The sequence below is a fragment of the Coprinopsis cinerea genome (assembly GCF_000182895.1).
Source record: "Coprinopsis cinerea okayama7#130 chromosome 7 map unlocalized cont3.7, whole genome shotgun sequence".
Lineage (NCBI taxonomy): Eukaryota > Fungi > Basidiomycota > Agaricomycetes > Agaricales > Psathyrellaceae > Coprinopsis > Coprinopsis cinerea.
In genome coordinates, this window is record NW_003307538.1 from 1,050,811 (window position 1) to 1,065,926 (window position 15,116).

The 15,116-nt window shown below is 54.0% G+C and overlaps 2 protein-coding genes across 2 annotated transcripts; one reads left to right on the forward strand and one right to left on the reverse strand.

The window, feature by feature from the left end:
• Nucleotides 1–293: 293 nt before the first annotated feature.
• Nucleotides 294–11,405, reverse strand: CC1G_14813 (YTP1; the record flags this gene model as incomplete). Its single annotated transcript, XM_002910788.1, has 21 exons — nucleotides 294–1,482; nucleotides 1,541–2,022; nucleotides 2,074–4,493; nucleotides 4,546–4,879; nucleotides 4,934–6,441; nucleotides 6,616–7,909; nucleotides 8,240–8,300; nucleotides 8,507–8,611; nucleotides 8,806–9,096; nucleotides 9,158–9,264; nucleotides 9,316–9,564; nucleotides 9,625–9,685; nucleotides 9,768–9,790; nucleotides 9,864–9,910; nucleotides 9,961–9,977; nucleotides 10,032–10,089; nucleotides 10,159–10,165; nucleotides 10,269–10,284; nucleotides 10,439–10,568; nucleotides 10,647–10,935; nucleotides 10,992–11,405. The coding sequence occupies 21 exons, from the start codon at nucleotides 11,403–11,405 to the stop codon at nucleotides 294–296; spliced, it is 9,102 nt and encodes a 3,033-aa protein (XP_002910834.1).
• A 269-nt stretch (nucleotides 11,406–11,674) lies between these two features.
• On the forward strand, nucleotides 11,675–15,070 carry CC1G_14814 (3' tRNA processing endoribonuclease; the record flags this gene model as incomplete). Its single annotated transcript, XM_002910789.1, has 10 exons — nucleotides 11,675–11,909; nucleotides 11,987–12,092; nucleotides 12,141–12,696; nucleotides 12,748–13,275; nucleotides 13,328–13,790; nucleotides 13,844–13,980; nucleotides 14,097–14,335; nucleotides 14,391–14,516; nucleotides 14,568–14,723; nucleotides 14,776–15,070. 10 exons carry the CDS (start codon nucleotides 11,675–11,677, stop codon nucleotides 15,068–15,070), a joined length of 2,841 nt encoding a protein of 946 aa, XP_002910835.1.
• Between the last annotated feature and the right edge of the window lie 46 nt (nucleotides 15,071–15,116).

Sequence of the window (15,116 nt, forward strand, 5' to 3'; positions counted from 1 at the left end):
TGGCAGGTCGCCCAGCTTGGGAGGGGCACTTGGCAGGAGGAGGGTGGTTGTAAATTTTTGTTTTTGTAGTCAGTACAGGGGATGGATCTAGGGTAGAATACGAATACACTAAATGATAAGTAAATGAGATATATAACAACATTGAAGTGGCCCAAAAGCTAAGAACGTCGAGTATTAAACTGGGGAAACAGTGGAAAAACGAAAAGGCATACCGTGAGGGCAGCAAAGCACAGGTGTATGCGAGAAGAAAAAGAGAGAATTAGAAGGGTTAATGTTCAAAGTCGTGAAAAGGGCTATTGTGCACCAGCCCACTTCCAATTAATGACCTGTATCCTCCATTCAGTGTGCAGTGGCTCGACAACGCCTCCAATGACGTCCTTCACGTACACGCCATCCAACTCGAACCTCAGCATGTCGCGAGTGATCCCACGTTGCAGGACTTGAACGGGATAATGTAGACTCTTCTCATTTCCGTTTTCATCTTCTCCTCGAGCGAGGGTAATGAAGGAATCGTCAGGCCCGAGTTCATCTTCCTCCTCCTGGTCGGCCTCTTGAACAACGATTGCCTGCCCGGAATCTGAGCGAGAAACAGATGTTGAACCGGGTGCTGAAGGTGGAACGACAGCGATTGACGCTGCTGCAGAGGTGGGTTGAGAGGGTGTTGTAGTTGGAATGGTAAGTGCAAGCTCGGGCTTGGATGATGTCCCCGTTTCCTTCGGTGAAGCTGATGAAGCGGTGGGAACGTCCGGTGGTGTGGGTTCAACGGGAGCCTCAGTCATCTCAACATCCCCATCCTTGTCCTTGGAGGCTTCGAGTGGAGCCGGAGGCTCAACAGTAGGGGCCGCGTCATTGTCCCCTTGTTCAGACACCTCGCCTTCTTCCTTGTCATCTTCAGGTTTCTTTTCCGCCGGTTTGGCCTCTGCATCGTCCTTGACCACGGTCGGTTCGGAAGGCGCTGGGTCGGATGATTTTTCGTCAACGACAGGGAATTCTGCCGCCGGCACATTTTCCTTGGGAGCGTCGACGACAATGGCGGGCTCTTGAGGCTCCTGAGCAGTGTCTTTGTCCTGAACAGTGTCTTTGGCGGGTTCTTCAAGGGCAGTTGTTACCAAATTACCCAAGATGTTGTCGTCCTTGGGAGGATCTTCCTCGACCAGAGTGACCTCTGTCTCCAAGATCAGGGAGATATCGTACATCTTGCGCTTCGATGGACTAGCAGGAGGGTCGGGAAGAATGCTGGGAGAGAACAAGTACCGTTCCTTCGGTGTTTCGAGGATGACAGGGCGGGATGGTAGCGAGGCGAAGAAAGTTGGGTTGAGAGAAAATGGCGATGAAGTGAGCTTGATGGGCTCTTCGAGGGCTTTTGGATGAGCCGAAACGTCTGTCATCTCCACGTCTGCACTGGAGGCACCATTCAAAAGTGATCTGGACGAGTCTGCCGGGAAAAGAAGCTGTTCGAGGACAGAGGGAACGTATTTGTGTCTACAGAAGTGGTATTAATGAACGGTTCGTCACCCGATATGATCTAGGGAGAACTCACCCAACACGAACTTTCAAACCGCCATCTACGCTCGCGGGTGGATTGACAGCAATCGGACTGGTAGGAATATCGTCGATGGCAGGCGCCGACACGAGTGTCGAGGTCGCAAAAACAACTGTCCGCAAGTTCATGAGGGCTTCCTCCTTTTTATCCTCCAAACAGGGGCCCATGAGCTTTCTCCTCTTCGCCTGGCGATTTTCTTCCTCCCTTTCTTCCTCTTCCTCAACTTCGCGGATGATGTCGAGGACAGTCGCATTCGGCATCTTGGAATTGACAGGTGGAGGTGCATTGCAGAAGGGTCGTCGACGCTTGCGACCAGCTAGGCGATTGGGATTGAGAGAAGGCGTGCAGTTGTACGGTGTCAAAGTGATGGCGCCATGGGTGGATGGGTTGGGACTGCCTCCACCCAAGACAGCTGCTCTGCGCTCGGCATACTCCCGGAGCCTTTGGGCCCGACTCCGTCGACCGGACGAAACACCCCGCTGAGAATGGATGTCAGAAATGTAATCAGTAGAGATCAAGGGTAGACATACCTCGACAAACTGAGCGTTCAAAATCTCGATGGCGGCACCATCGTGAGTCGTTCCCCAGCTAGCGCTCATCAAACCACGTCCATCGTCGTCATCAGGGTTCATGTCATCGAACTCGTCTTCGTCCTCATCCTCCGTATCATCACTATCTCTCGGACGTTTTCCACTTGCTTTCGAGGACTTGACTTCGCCCGCTGCAGCCAACGCCAGATCCTCAGCTTCCGTCAAACCCTTGACATTCCTCTCAATCCCACACCTCTCTCCACGTCCACCAAGGAACCGCACAACAACTTCTTCCTTCCTCTCACTCGCAGAGGCGTTGGAACCAGCGGCTGTCTTGACCATAACAATCGGCACGTCGTTCTCCTTCCCTGAAGCACTTCGGGATCCAGCCACGCGTAAAATTCGCACCTCGACCCTGAGATCACGGCCCTTGCGCTTAGCCCTTCGTGCTCCCTTCCACGTCACCCACCCCGAGTGCAAACAGCAGAGGAAAAGATCAGAGTCGTCAGTGTAAACACGACGCGCACGGTATCTCTGCATAACTCCAAGCTCGTATTCATACTTGGCTTTGGCGATCTTCTTCCTCTCCTCCTTGGCTTCTGCTGAGTCGGGTTCCTCTTGAGCCTTCTTGGAGAGCTCTGGAGCGGCGAAACCTCGCTTTTCCGGGGGATGAGGCCATGACGGGTCATCGGGGTGTGATGGGAAAACACCACCACCCCAGATCCTGGGACGAAGGGGCCTTTCCGAAGGGATGTGACCGTTGGGAATGACGATCACCACGCGAGTTTCCACGTCCACAACGACAGGCTCGATCATCGCAGTGGCCTTCCTAAGCAAGCCATGGAACTTCTCGTTGGCATCTTGAGCATCCTGTGGTTGTTTTTCTAGGGCTTTGGGGGATGGCTTGGCAACTGCGTCCTCCTTCGCCTCTAGCTGCTTTTTAGCTGCCTCTTCCACCTTTGCTTTCTCCTCCTTTTCTGTCTCCTTCACCTTTTCGACCACCACCTCCTGGATTTCACCTTCTTCCTCATCAGACTTTGGTTTGCTCTTGGCCTCCCTAGCTTTTAGCTCCTTCTCCAGCTGCTCCTTCTCCTTCTCTCTCTCCTTCTCCAACCTTTCTTTCTCCTCTTTCTCCTTCCTCTCCAACTCCTTCCTCCTCTCCTCCCTCTCCTGTTCCTCCTTCTCGCGCTGTTCCTTCTCCTTTGCGTTCGCCTCCCTCCATTTAGCAACCTCTCCCAACCCACCACCAAGCTCAAAGTTGTAAGGGAAAGGCAGGTCGGGATACACATAGGTGCCCAGATTGACGCACGAACGGCTCTTGACCACAGGCCTCATCACCAAATCGTTCGAATTGTCGTAGTTCTCGCGAACACCGACAAACGCCAGTGGTCCCACGCTAGCACTGGCAGCTTGACGTTGATAAGACGCTTGCTGTTGGATCGCGAGAGGGTGAGAGTGGGGGTGATGTGCTTGTTGGGTCATTGGGTGCGGTTGGCCATAGCCTGCTCCGTTCACGGATACAACATGATGGCCGTTAATGTCGGCGCCAATAACGCCAACGCCGTTTCGTTCGTCCCAGTGAGGCGGTGGTCCAGGAGGACCCCCTTGTTGAGGGTGGGGATATGGCCCTTGCTGTGACTGCATGTGTGGGTGTTGCTGAGGATGTCCGTGAATAGGATGAGGGGGTCCGCCGGGGCCAATCGCGTAGCCTGGTGGAGGTGGGCCGTAGTGAGGATGCTGGCCGTACTGCGATGGATGGCCGTGATATCCATTCTCCATCGCCATCTGCTGCTCGCGTTGGTGCTGCTCGCGCTGTTGATGCTCGTGCCAACCTGGACCAGGTCCTCCATGCGAAGGACCATAACCATAGCCCATCTCGACGTCTTGAGGCTGAGGCGGAGGAGGGTGCTGGCTGCTGATGACGGTGATCCCATGTTGCTGCTGACTAGGATGTCCGCCGTGTCCACCGAGCTCTTCTGGGTAAGGATAAGGTCGTCGTTGTTGCTGAGACAGGGACGATTGTCGTGAATGACCTCGGTGCTGGTCGGCTTCCGCTTTCTTGGACTGGCTACCCGGTCCTGCAGAGTTTGGAGCTGCGCTGCCGGAAGCAGAAGGAACGATACTAGGTCCACCGGCAATAGCAGCCGCGTATAGTTCTCGTTCCCTCTCGCGTTCACGCTCACGTTCCCTGTCCCTTTCCCGCTCGCGCTGATGGTCTCTGTCTCGAAGGTCCTTGGGAGCGGGCGTAGGCGCATTCGAAGGCTTCTTGACATCTCGTAAGGGGTCCTTCATGGCCATGTCACGCTTCGAGTCTCGTTTATCGGCAATATTGAGAGCAGAGTTGCCTCCTTGTTGAGAGATACCGCCTCCGAGCATGCCACCAGGGATAACACCCATTCCGCCAACGCTGCTTACGGGACCTACAAAAGTGTTAGAGAACAATTCTCACTGAGCGAATTTGAATCTACACACCTGAAACTCCGGGACCAACAATCATACCACCAGGCATACCAGGTCCAACTGTAGTTGTCGTCATCGAGATAACACCAGTCGTTCCTCCAGTGTTCGGGTTGGGGGAATTGACTCTCGACGAACCGACTGAAGTAGTATGTATGAACGCGGTATTGAACCTTCCCTGATGATGTGATTGTGGAGGGTGCGGAGCTGGACCAATATTGGACGCGGCCATCGCAGGTCCCGACGGTATCGTCGACATCGTAGCCGAAGACTGCGAAGGGGCTGACGACTGCGACACAGGAGGCACCCCAGGTCCAACCATGGGGGGGCCACCATGTTGGGATCGGGACTGTAATAGCCATGAACTGGGATATCGACGACGATGAAGACATTTAAAACACACCTGATCACGCATCTCAACATCCCCACCCCTCTCTCGTTCACGCATCTCACGTTCCCTGCGCTCGCGCTCCCGCATTTCCCTCTCCCTAATCTCACGTTCGCGCATCTCCCTCTCTCTAAGCTCGCGTTCGCGCAGTATTCTCTCTCGCTCTTCTTGTTCACGCATCTTCCGTTCGCGCTCCTTCCTCTCCCAATACTCCCTCTCTCTTTCACGCTCACGCTCGCGTTCTCTCTCTCTCTCCCTTTCTCTTTCGCGCTCCAACTCTCTTTCCCGATATTCACGTTCGCGATACTCCCGTTCCCGCATTTCCCTCTCCCTCAGCTCGCGTTGATGACGGTCGTGCTCGCGCTCCATAGTCTCCCTCCTCTCCCGCTCGCGCCGCATCTCTTGCCACTCTCTCTCCCTTTCTCTCGCATCCCTCTCTCGCATGATGATATCTCTATCTCTGATATCATTTGGTCCAGGTGGTGCAGGCGGCAACGAAGAAGGGTGTTGAAGGTGGGGCCCAGCCTGAGGATGGGAAGGCGGTGGGGGAGGTGGAGCATGCGGATGAGGCAGTCCTCCCACTCGATAGTCACGTTCGCGCCCCCGGTCTCGAGATGGAGGTGGCGGTCCATGACCATATGGATCCCTAGGATCACCCCTCATATCTCGCGGATCCCTCATATCCCTAGGATCCGCCCTCATATCACGCATCCCACCAGACCCAGACCCGCTCCTCTCGCGCTCCCGCTCGCGTTCCTGCTGCTGTCGAATATGATGCATTTCGCGTTCTCGATCGCGGTCGTCACGCATCTCCCTCTCGCGCTGAGCCGCATACTCGCGTTCCCTATACTCTCGCTCTCTATACTCCCTTTCGCGCTCCCGGTTAATTTCGCGTTCCCTGTCTCTGGGCGTCGAAGTGGCTGAACCAGGTCCTGTAGGTGGTGGACCATGTGGGACGTTCATATGCGGCGAATGCGTCGGGCCATGGGGAGGAGGCAAAGTTCCATAACCATGATAGTCAGCGGGAGGAGCATAGCGCGGACTTGGGGGTGCAGACGCCGCAGAAGGATGAGTTGGCGGCGGAGGCGGCCCGTAAATGACCCGTTCCCTTTCTCGTTCCCTCATCTCGCGCTCACGCTCTCGTTCAATATCAATCGGTGTCACTCGTCCACTGCCCGGCGGACCCAGTGGACCACCTCTCGGGCCACCAGAAAGCGGGGGAGGAGGCGGGGGAGGCGGGAGAACGGATGCATGGTGCTGTCGGGGTGTTGACGTGGTGCTGGTAGGCGCCGGGCGCAGATGTTGTTCTCGGGCGTCTCTTTCCCTGTCCAGCTCTCGTTCCCGGTCCCTGTCGCGTGGCTGTGATGGGTCACGTAGAGGATCCCTGTCGCGCGGGTGGGTCGGAGGTGGATGGTACTCATTGCGCTCATGTCGGTCTCGTTCCATTAATGACATTGGGTGGTGCGGCGACGGATTTGAGAGTGATGCAATCGTCGGTTTGTTTGATGGTGGTAACAGTTCATCTGCAGACACGCATCAGTCATCGTACGAGGCAGAATAAGCCATGCGCAAATCCGCAAAACCCTCCAAACCAACAAGTCCAGTAAAAAGCAACCAGCGGTGCAGAAAGAAAGGCAACACGTAGAACACAGAACTGTAGGCAGAAAAAAAACAATTAACAATGAATGTACACATACCAGGCGGAGTCCCTGTACCCGGTCCAGCAAGTGTTTGGGGTGGCCCCATGGCACTTGAAATAGTTTTTCGTCTTCCTGAAACAAGTTGTTTTTGAATCTGGGGAGATAGTTCTGGTCCGCTTCCAACAGAAGCCCCGCCACTCGCACTCGTCCTATGCTTTGAAGAACCCAACACTCCCCCAACAATATCAACCTGCTGTTGCTCGCGACTTAGATACGGCGAATGGTGACTTGGCTGGGAATACCCCGATGGCTGCTGGCCTTGCTGTCCCGGTCCTTGAGTCTGTCGTTCACCAGAAGGAGCGAGCGAACCACCAGCGACGACGCCTGGTCCTTGAAGTTGTTGCAGTTGATGATGAGGAGGAGCTTGTTGATGGTGGTCACGCAAAATGGCTGCTGCCGCCGCAGAACTACCACGATCACCGGCCGAAGGGGGGCGGATCGATGCCGAAGCCGAAGCCGGATGATGAGGAAGAGGGCCTGCGCCGCCGCTGCCGCCGAAACCCGGACCAGGCTCGCGCCATCCCCCACCCGCACCCCCCGCCGAACCCACCGGACCCGGAGCATCCCCGCCACCAAAGACATGATGATGATGGGCATTACTCCCGCCGCTGCTCGCCTGAGTCGAAGACGAGCCACGGTGTAGTGAGCCCATGGCAGGCGAAGGATGCGTATGCGTCCCATGGACGCCCTTGGGCATCCCACCCGCACCCCCAATTCCACCCATCTCGCTCGCAGTCGACGACCTTCTGGAACGATGCTGATTATGCGGATGCTGTTGCTGCTGGTGTGGTTGCTGCTGATGCTGATGCTGTCTTTGTGCAAGGATGGATGGTGACGATGCGGTACTGCCCGAACCGGTAGGATGACTGTACATTGTGGACGAGGAGGGTGATTGTGTTGCTGTGGGTGGTCCTCCAGGGCCTGGTGGTGGTTGTGCTGTGGTTGAGTGGCCGTATATGGAACTCGGACTCGACGCCGGAGGATACATGGAGGACGACGATGGCGGGCGACGGGTATCGACTGGCGAAGCCGCGATTGAACGGGGAGGAAGGGTGTTGGTATTCATGGCTGGCCATTCTCGTTCTCGGTCAGGAGGTGGTGCCTGGCTTGCTGCTGGACTGGAATGAGGGCCACCGCCTGGGGTGGTTTGCGCTGGTGGTGGCCCACCTCCTGTGCCTGCTCGTCGTCGCGGTGCGTTATCGGAAGGCGATTCCTGCAGGAGTGCGGCGACGTTCATGGGTTGCTCGCTGGTGGTGGTGGCCTGGCGGACGGATTTGTGCGGTGTCGCCGCCTACGCGACGTGTGTGTGTGCGGTAAAAAGGAGGGAGCGCGTTGAGCGATAAAGGGGGAGGTGACAAGAAGAGAATCTGGAAAAAGAAGCGTCGCGGTTGGTTGAGTTGGTGAGGAAGGCGAGAAGAAGCAAGGAAGGGGATGTCGCGAATCGTTTAGTCAACAAGAGTAAAGGCAGCTGATGCTGATCCCAAAAACGCCAACAGGCACCGTTGCGCAAAGGATTCGAATTTCGGACGACGCGGACTCTATTCTCCCGGCCCCATCGAGATCTCCCCCAACTCCAATTTGGTCGATCACACGATTGAGATGCTTTCCCCATTAGGCCCACACGTGGAGGATCCAACTTCCATACGCAATCACGCCTGTTCACCGCTGCGAGACGTTCACCTCTATTCTGTCATTCATCTGTCATATCTAACCGTTCACTCAATCCCAACACCGACCGTCATCACCCACATAATCTAAGCGCACGCACGCTCCGGCATTTTCAACACCTCGAGAACAGCCTGTCAGAGAAAAATAGGCCATATTCTGACAAGAATCCCATCCAAAAAGACTCATCGCTCGAGCCAAAGTTAAAACCGTATTTACTCACCTCCACACCGCAACCGGATCAATTACGATACCCACCCATCTGAATGCAAATTGAGAGGAGTCCTTCTCGACGTTACCAGTTACGTTACCTCTCCTTGAGAGCCTCCTTGAAAAAGGAACGAGTCATTTCTCAGGTTCATGTTTTCTCGTGAAAACATGCCTCGCCTGATGAGAAATACTTCTGATTAGAGGGTCATGGAGTGTAGAAGGGGTACAACAACAACAGCCATATATATAGGAACTAAGGTACAACATAAGCTAGTCTAACAAGAAAAAGTACATCAGGCCCTTGTATACAACCTCGTGGACTCTCGTGGCTCCTCGTCTTCATCATCGTCGTCGTCACCCACCACATGGGTAGCTACGCCGTTCCCAGCCCCCTGACCTCCTCCTCCCCTCTCAGCATTCGGGACTCGAGCATACCACTTGGGTGTCCCAGCTCCCGCTGACGCCGGCAACGTGGAAGCCATCTCGTACTCCATTCCTCGAGAAGCGGAAGAAGCGCCGGCGCTAGACGCAGCAGCGTTTCGTCCACTAGTTGAGTATAGGTGGATCAAAAAGACGATGAATGCATAGATCAAAAAGGCCAGGCTATATAGCATCCAGGAAATTCAATGAAATTGTGGACATAAAAACAAGTGTATGACCGCACCTGAACATAATCAACAGATACGTAACGTGGTCCATCCCTTGATCATGGACGTACTCCAATTCCTCGTTTGTAGCAGACATGAAAATCACTCCAGAAGCCACAAGAAGCTGCACGACTCAATCAGAAAGCTGTAACAGGGGCGGAGCGTACCAACTCACGAAAGGCGGTAGATGTCGAAACGCGATGGAAGCAGCCAGCTTGGCCCTATTTTTGTCATCCTTTCGCAAATGAGCAGAGTCTCCTTCTGCAAGGGTATGTTCGCTCGAGGTATCATCGCTAATCGCCGCTGCCATTGCTTCGGGGGGTGGAGAGGGTACCAGGGGTTTATAGTGGGGATAGAAATAGCAAACCTCCGCCAGTCGAGCCAAGCCCGCTAGAATAAGCGTCCTCCCGAACATACCATGGACCTAAAATGCGTCCTATTCAACAGGGCGTCCATAGGGAACTCTCGCGACGCCGGCGCTTACCTTGGTTGATATCTCCAAATCCTGCGCATGGTCTGACATCGCCCATCCCGTCACAATCAGTCTGCCAACGCGGGGCACGTCAGTCAAAATTCCGTCCATTCAAATCAGGGCCCAAGCGGAAATTAAATAGGAAGCGAACGCACATTAATGAGGGAACGACAGAGCGCTAAGCAGAACCGAAGTCCAAGTCAGTCAGGGATCGTGCATCAAAGGTACGAATTTTGATCTTTTGATCTTACTTGATTATTCCTGGAAAGGAAGATGCCCAGGATGCCTCCGGCCCACCCTGCGAGGGCTCGTTAGGGGTGACGGAAAAGAGTTTGTCGGGAGACTTACAGAGTACACCCAACATGCTACAGAAGCTTTGAGTTAGCCTTGTTCGTGCAGGAAGCGGAGTTAGTACGTACGTGTGCTGCATGTCCTTGACATGCCACACTGCTCCTCGGTGCTCGGTGAATGTATTCACTAAAAGTACGGAAGCAAACGATGAGGGTCAGCTGAGCCAGCTCTATAATTACATCGAGCACCACGTACCGATACCCTGATTTCGATAATCGATTGATTCGACAAAAGTTTGGTTCGCGCGTTAGCAGCGTGGATATTACCCGGAGAAAAAAGAACCTCTTCTTTCATAAAGGACTCACCCATGCAGTGATGACACTAAAGTTCCCAACACCATGCCACAAGGGAAAAGTCAATTAGATATCGGATCGATAGGCAAAAGGGAGAGCCTAAGTCAGTAACAGCTCAGAAGCAACAAAGCTAAAGAGACAAGGCAACATCCAAAACAATAGAGAAGGCCGCAAGTACGCACCTGGAATCCCAAAACTCTGGACTTCGCCCAGTCCTTCGAATCCAAGCCTCCCCGACGAGGAAAATGATGGCGATAATGACAGCGTAGGCTATAAACCCGCTTCCCATGATGTAATGTGCTAGGCATTGGCCTTCAAAAACCCAATTGAAAAACAAAGTTCAGAGTTGGATGTAAGTGTCTTACAGACAACGCGGATGAGGGAACGCACCTAGATGACTGCCACGACAATATCCACCCAGGGTAATCGCGCCGAACAGCATCTGGACCCATGCGATGATGGGATACGACTTTCCTACAATCCCGTGAAGAACGACCGCGTATGGACGAATGGACTTTTCGTGGATATGGAGTTTGAGGTAGATCCCCAGGGCGAGCTGGAGGAGGATCGGGCCCATGAGAAGGGTGGCAAAGACGCTGTGTGCTCCGGCGGGGAACTGTCTTCCTCCATGCGAGTGACCCAGAATGTAGCCACCCAATGTTAATAGGTATCCCGCACTCTTCAGAGGAGGAGGTAATGAGAGCCTGATCAGGTAGAAGAAGAAAAACGGCGCACTTGAAGGGGAACGTGCCATCTACTCCTGGTGATGCCCAACACCATTCCGATGGGAAACAGAACCCCCCACACAGCCGCCTGCAAAGCCATATGGATCCATAGAACCGCGTCGATGGGTGCACTGGCAGCTTCTTCAGTTGGGTCTTTGTGGTTCGGATGGGCACGGACTGCAGAGCTGCAAAGCAACAAGAACCCAATCACTGGAACCATGCCCGGTACTGATATTGGCCTCCTGGTACCCATAGTGGTCGAGGTCAGTGTGGTATGAGAATCGGAAGGGGGAGAGGCAGAGGGCAAGGCTCCAGGCAATGCCCCACAGACAGAGGCGCGCTGAAGGGTAAAACCGTCGGATTGCTTACTACAAAGCGTATTCGTGAACGTTCCATGCATTGGTCCTGCGCGGGCGGTAAGCATCGTTCTTGTCATCAGTTTTGACTCACCTCGATCACTCTGACCTCATCGACACAGCCACCCACTTTCTTCCTTCTTTCGTCCCCGTCACGCGCTCGCAATCAGCCAATCCAACGAATTTTGCCAGAGTCACGATTCAATCCTTCACTTTTCTTTCCAACAATCAAACCAAACTGGCATTCAGATGGCCTTCTGCGCTCTTTAATCGTCCTATCAGACTTCGGTCTTGCACGTCACTCTCTCGGAGATTCTTCACTTCCACACCACCAGCCATGAAAAAACAAGCAGCGGCGTCTTCGACAGTCATGAACTGGTCTGCTTCAATCCAGACAACCCTCTCAGCAGACTCGGAGCCATCTCTCATGATTGCTTTCGATAACGCCAAATACATGTTCAACGCTGGCGAAAACACTGTCCGTTCCTTTGCCCACAGTGACTCCAATCGGAAGAAACTCAAGGCCCTGTTCCTCACCCAACTGGGACCGCACAGATCGGGTGGGGTTGCTGGTGAGATATCTACTATATTGCATGGGTCGGGTTTTGAGGTTGTTAGAGCTGATTCAGTTTCTGGTTTGGCGGTACAGGCCTGCTTATGACGTTGGCCGATGCGAGTGCCGTTAATGAGATGAAGATTGCTGGTCCGACTGGCCTGACACACTTTTTGGCCTCTATGCGGTTTTATACCTTTAGGTTCGTCACTGGCCGACTGTGATTCGTCCAAGCTTACAGTCAATACAGAGACAACTTGGCAGTTTCGCCGCTGGAAATCGCGCCTCCCCCAGAGCACCCGAAGGATCCTGAGCCCGTGTTCCAAGACGAGAATATCACGGTCTACGCGCTTCCGTTAACGCCTGACGATGTCTCCTCGCCTTCAGCGCAATCAGAGGACTCCTCCCTGAAGCGGAAACGCGAAACATCACCCGACCAACCACGTAAGCGCTCAACGACCAGCGTCGAGGATGAAGCCAGCCATTTGTCTGCAGAACAACGATCCCTGACTGAGCTTATGGCCGACTCAAGTTTCAAACCCCAGTCTCTAACCGGAGAGAACGCGGCGGAATATCGAAGGTTGTTGGTTCAGACAATGTTCCCTGCTGACGTCGCCAAAGTTCAGCAGTCGGAGAAGAAGGGCCAGGGTGAGGCAATGAAGGTTCAAGGACACGGGAAGACCAAGAAGCAGAGGAAGGCAGAGGAAGCCGCCGCTACTGCCGCTTCCGCTATTTCTGCCAAGGACGCGATCAAGCGACGTTCTCCTTCTCCTGCGCCTTTCCCAGTAGACAAGGATGCTCAAAAGGTACGCCGATGCTATTCACCGTTGAGCATCTCTATTAATCTGGTTATCTAGTTCGACGACTACCGTCGCACACCCCGCCACCTTCCCAAAGGCTATCACACCCAACTCCCCTCGCTCCCGCCCAACTTCCAACGGACACCCATCGGCTACGTGATCATCGGTCCTCGCATCCGTGGCCGCTTCGACGTCGCGCGGGCCACCGCCCTCGGCGTCCCACGCGGACCCCTTCGTGGTCTCCTCACCAAAGGCGAAACCGTCACCTTCCAAGTCGAAGAAACCTTCACCAATGTCCAGGGACAGCAAGAGACTAGGATGAAGGATGTAACTGTAAAGCCTGAGCAGTGTGTCGGGGAGAGCGAGGCCCCGAGTGCGGTCGTAGTTCTGGACGTGCCTGAGAAACGGTATCTGGGCAGTTTGGAGAAGTGGTTTGCGGAGGGTGTGATTGGGAGGGTGAGGTCGAGGAAGGAGGAGGATGAGAAGGAGTATAGCGTTAAGGCGGTTTTCCATATGCTTGGAGAGGGAGTGTTGGAGGACCCGAGGTATATTGAATTCATGAATGGGTTTAGGGACGGTGTGGATGTGCGTTTTCTCTATCTCCATTGCGAAATAGTATCTCTGACAATGAACATAGCATCTCGTTACCTCCAAAGAACACTGTCCAAATCGCGTAACCTTCACCAGCGCGACGTTCAACCAACTCCGACTCAACAAGCTCGATAACGAGATGTTCCCCATTCAAAAGTTCAACCTTGAGCCCTCCAAGTCACTGTCATCTATCCCGAACCTCCCTAAGAACACGCAACTTATGAGGCCGAACGTGCGTATAGGTGTACGGCCTTATGCACCACCCAAGTTAGACCCGCAGACGGAAGGAAAGGATTTGTTCCACCCCCTTGTTGAGGGGAAGAAGTTGGGCGAAGGGGAGAGTATCGAGGTCCAGTTACCGGAGGAGACCGTCGAGAAGTTTGAGCAGGCAAGGGAGGCTGTGAAGAAGATCGCAGAGGGTGCTGCAAAGCCCGTTGAGCGCCCTGGAGACGACGTCGTGGTTGTGCCGTTGGGAACAGGGAGCGCTGTTCCAGGACGATACAGAACAGGTGAGGCGTATTCACCGTATAGCAATGGTCAGACTTGCTTACTTCTTTGATAGTCTCTTCTACACTTATTCAGATACCCAACTGGGGTAACATCCTGTTGGATGCGGGAGAAGGCACGTACTACCAGCTTGCTCGCCATTTCGGGGAAGAGGGTGTGAAAGAGGTGTTGAGAGATTTGAAATGTCTGTATGTGAGCCATGTACATGGTGACCATCACATGGGCGTACCTATGATTCTTCGCAAACGGTTGGAGGCGAGTCCCAGGTTATTCTTCCGTCGATGATCATACTGATTATTTCTGTGTAGTTGGATCCGCCACCCGAAAACCCTCTCTACCTCGTCTCGATCAGGATTGTGCAGCTCTACCTTCAGGAGGTACAGCAGCTGTACGACTTGGGTATCCGACCGTCTATCAACACCATAGAAGGAGCCGGAAACGCGGTTATCCCCATCCAGAGTGAAGCACTGCATTATGCTCGACCGGGTGAATATGCTTCGGGTTATTGGGCTGTTAATGGGACTGAGCCGTGGTTGGATCCCAAGCGGTGGGTGTTGGAAAGCTCATGTAGAAATGATTTTGATTTACTGACGAGCTTGTAGGTCTGTAACCCTTGCCAGGTCGATGTGTGAAGCCCTTGGTTTGAGAAGCTTTAGCACGGTTGATATGCGACATGGGACGAGGTGTTATGGGTTGGTAGTGAAGCATCGTGATGGATGGAGCATTGCGTGAGTCGTACTCTCTCTTGGATCCTATCAGAAGGCTAACGCGCTGCGCAGGTTCTCAGGTGATACGGAGCCCACGGACAGCATTGTGCACGCAGGGAGGAACGCGACGTTGCTCATCCATGAAGCTACTATGTCAGACGACCAGGTCGAGTTGGCCAGGCAGAAGAAGCATAGCACATTCGGACAGGCCATTGGTATCGGAAGGCGGTACGTCCATCACACTTGCGCACCCCTTCATTCTACTCACCTTGGGGGACAGAATGAACGCGCGAACGATCCTCCTCACCCACTTTTCCGCGCGACACCCCAAAATCCCGATGTCCGTGATGGACATCTCGTCCGACCCGACCACGCCAACCACCACCCGCCAAGGGTTCCATAAAACTGAGCCGACGATCGCTCTGGCGTTTGACCAGTCGTGTTTGAGGATTGGGGATATGTGGAAGATGAAGCATTACTTGCCTGCGCTAGAGCAGAATGAGAAGGATACGGTGGCTATTGATGGGGAGGATGAGGGAGTGGAGGGTGCTATGGATCTAGATCCCAGTGCATAATTTATACACGAACTATAGATTGGACACAAAGTACGATACATATAAT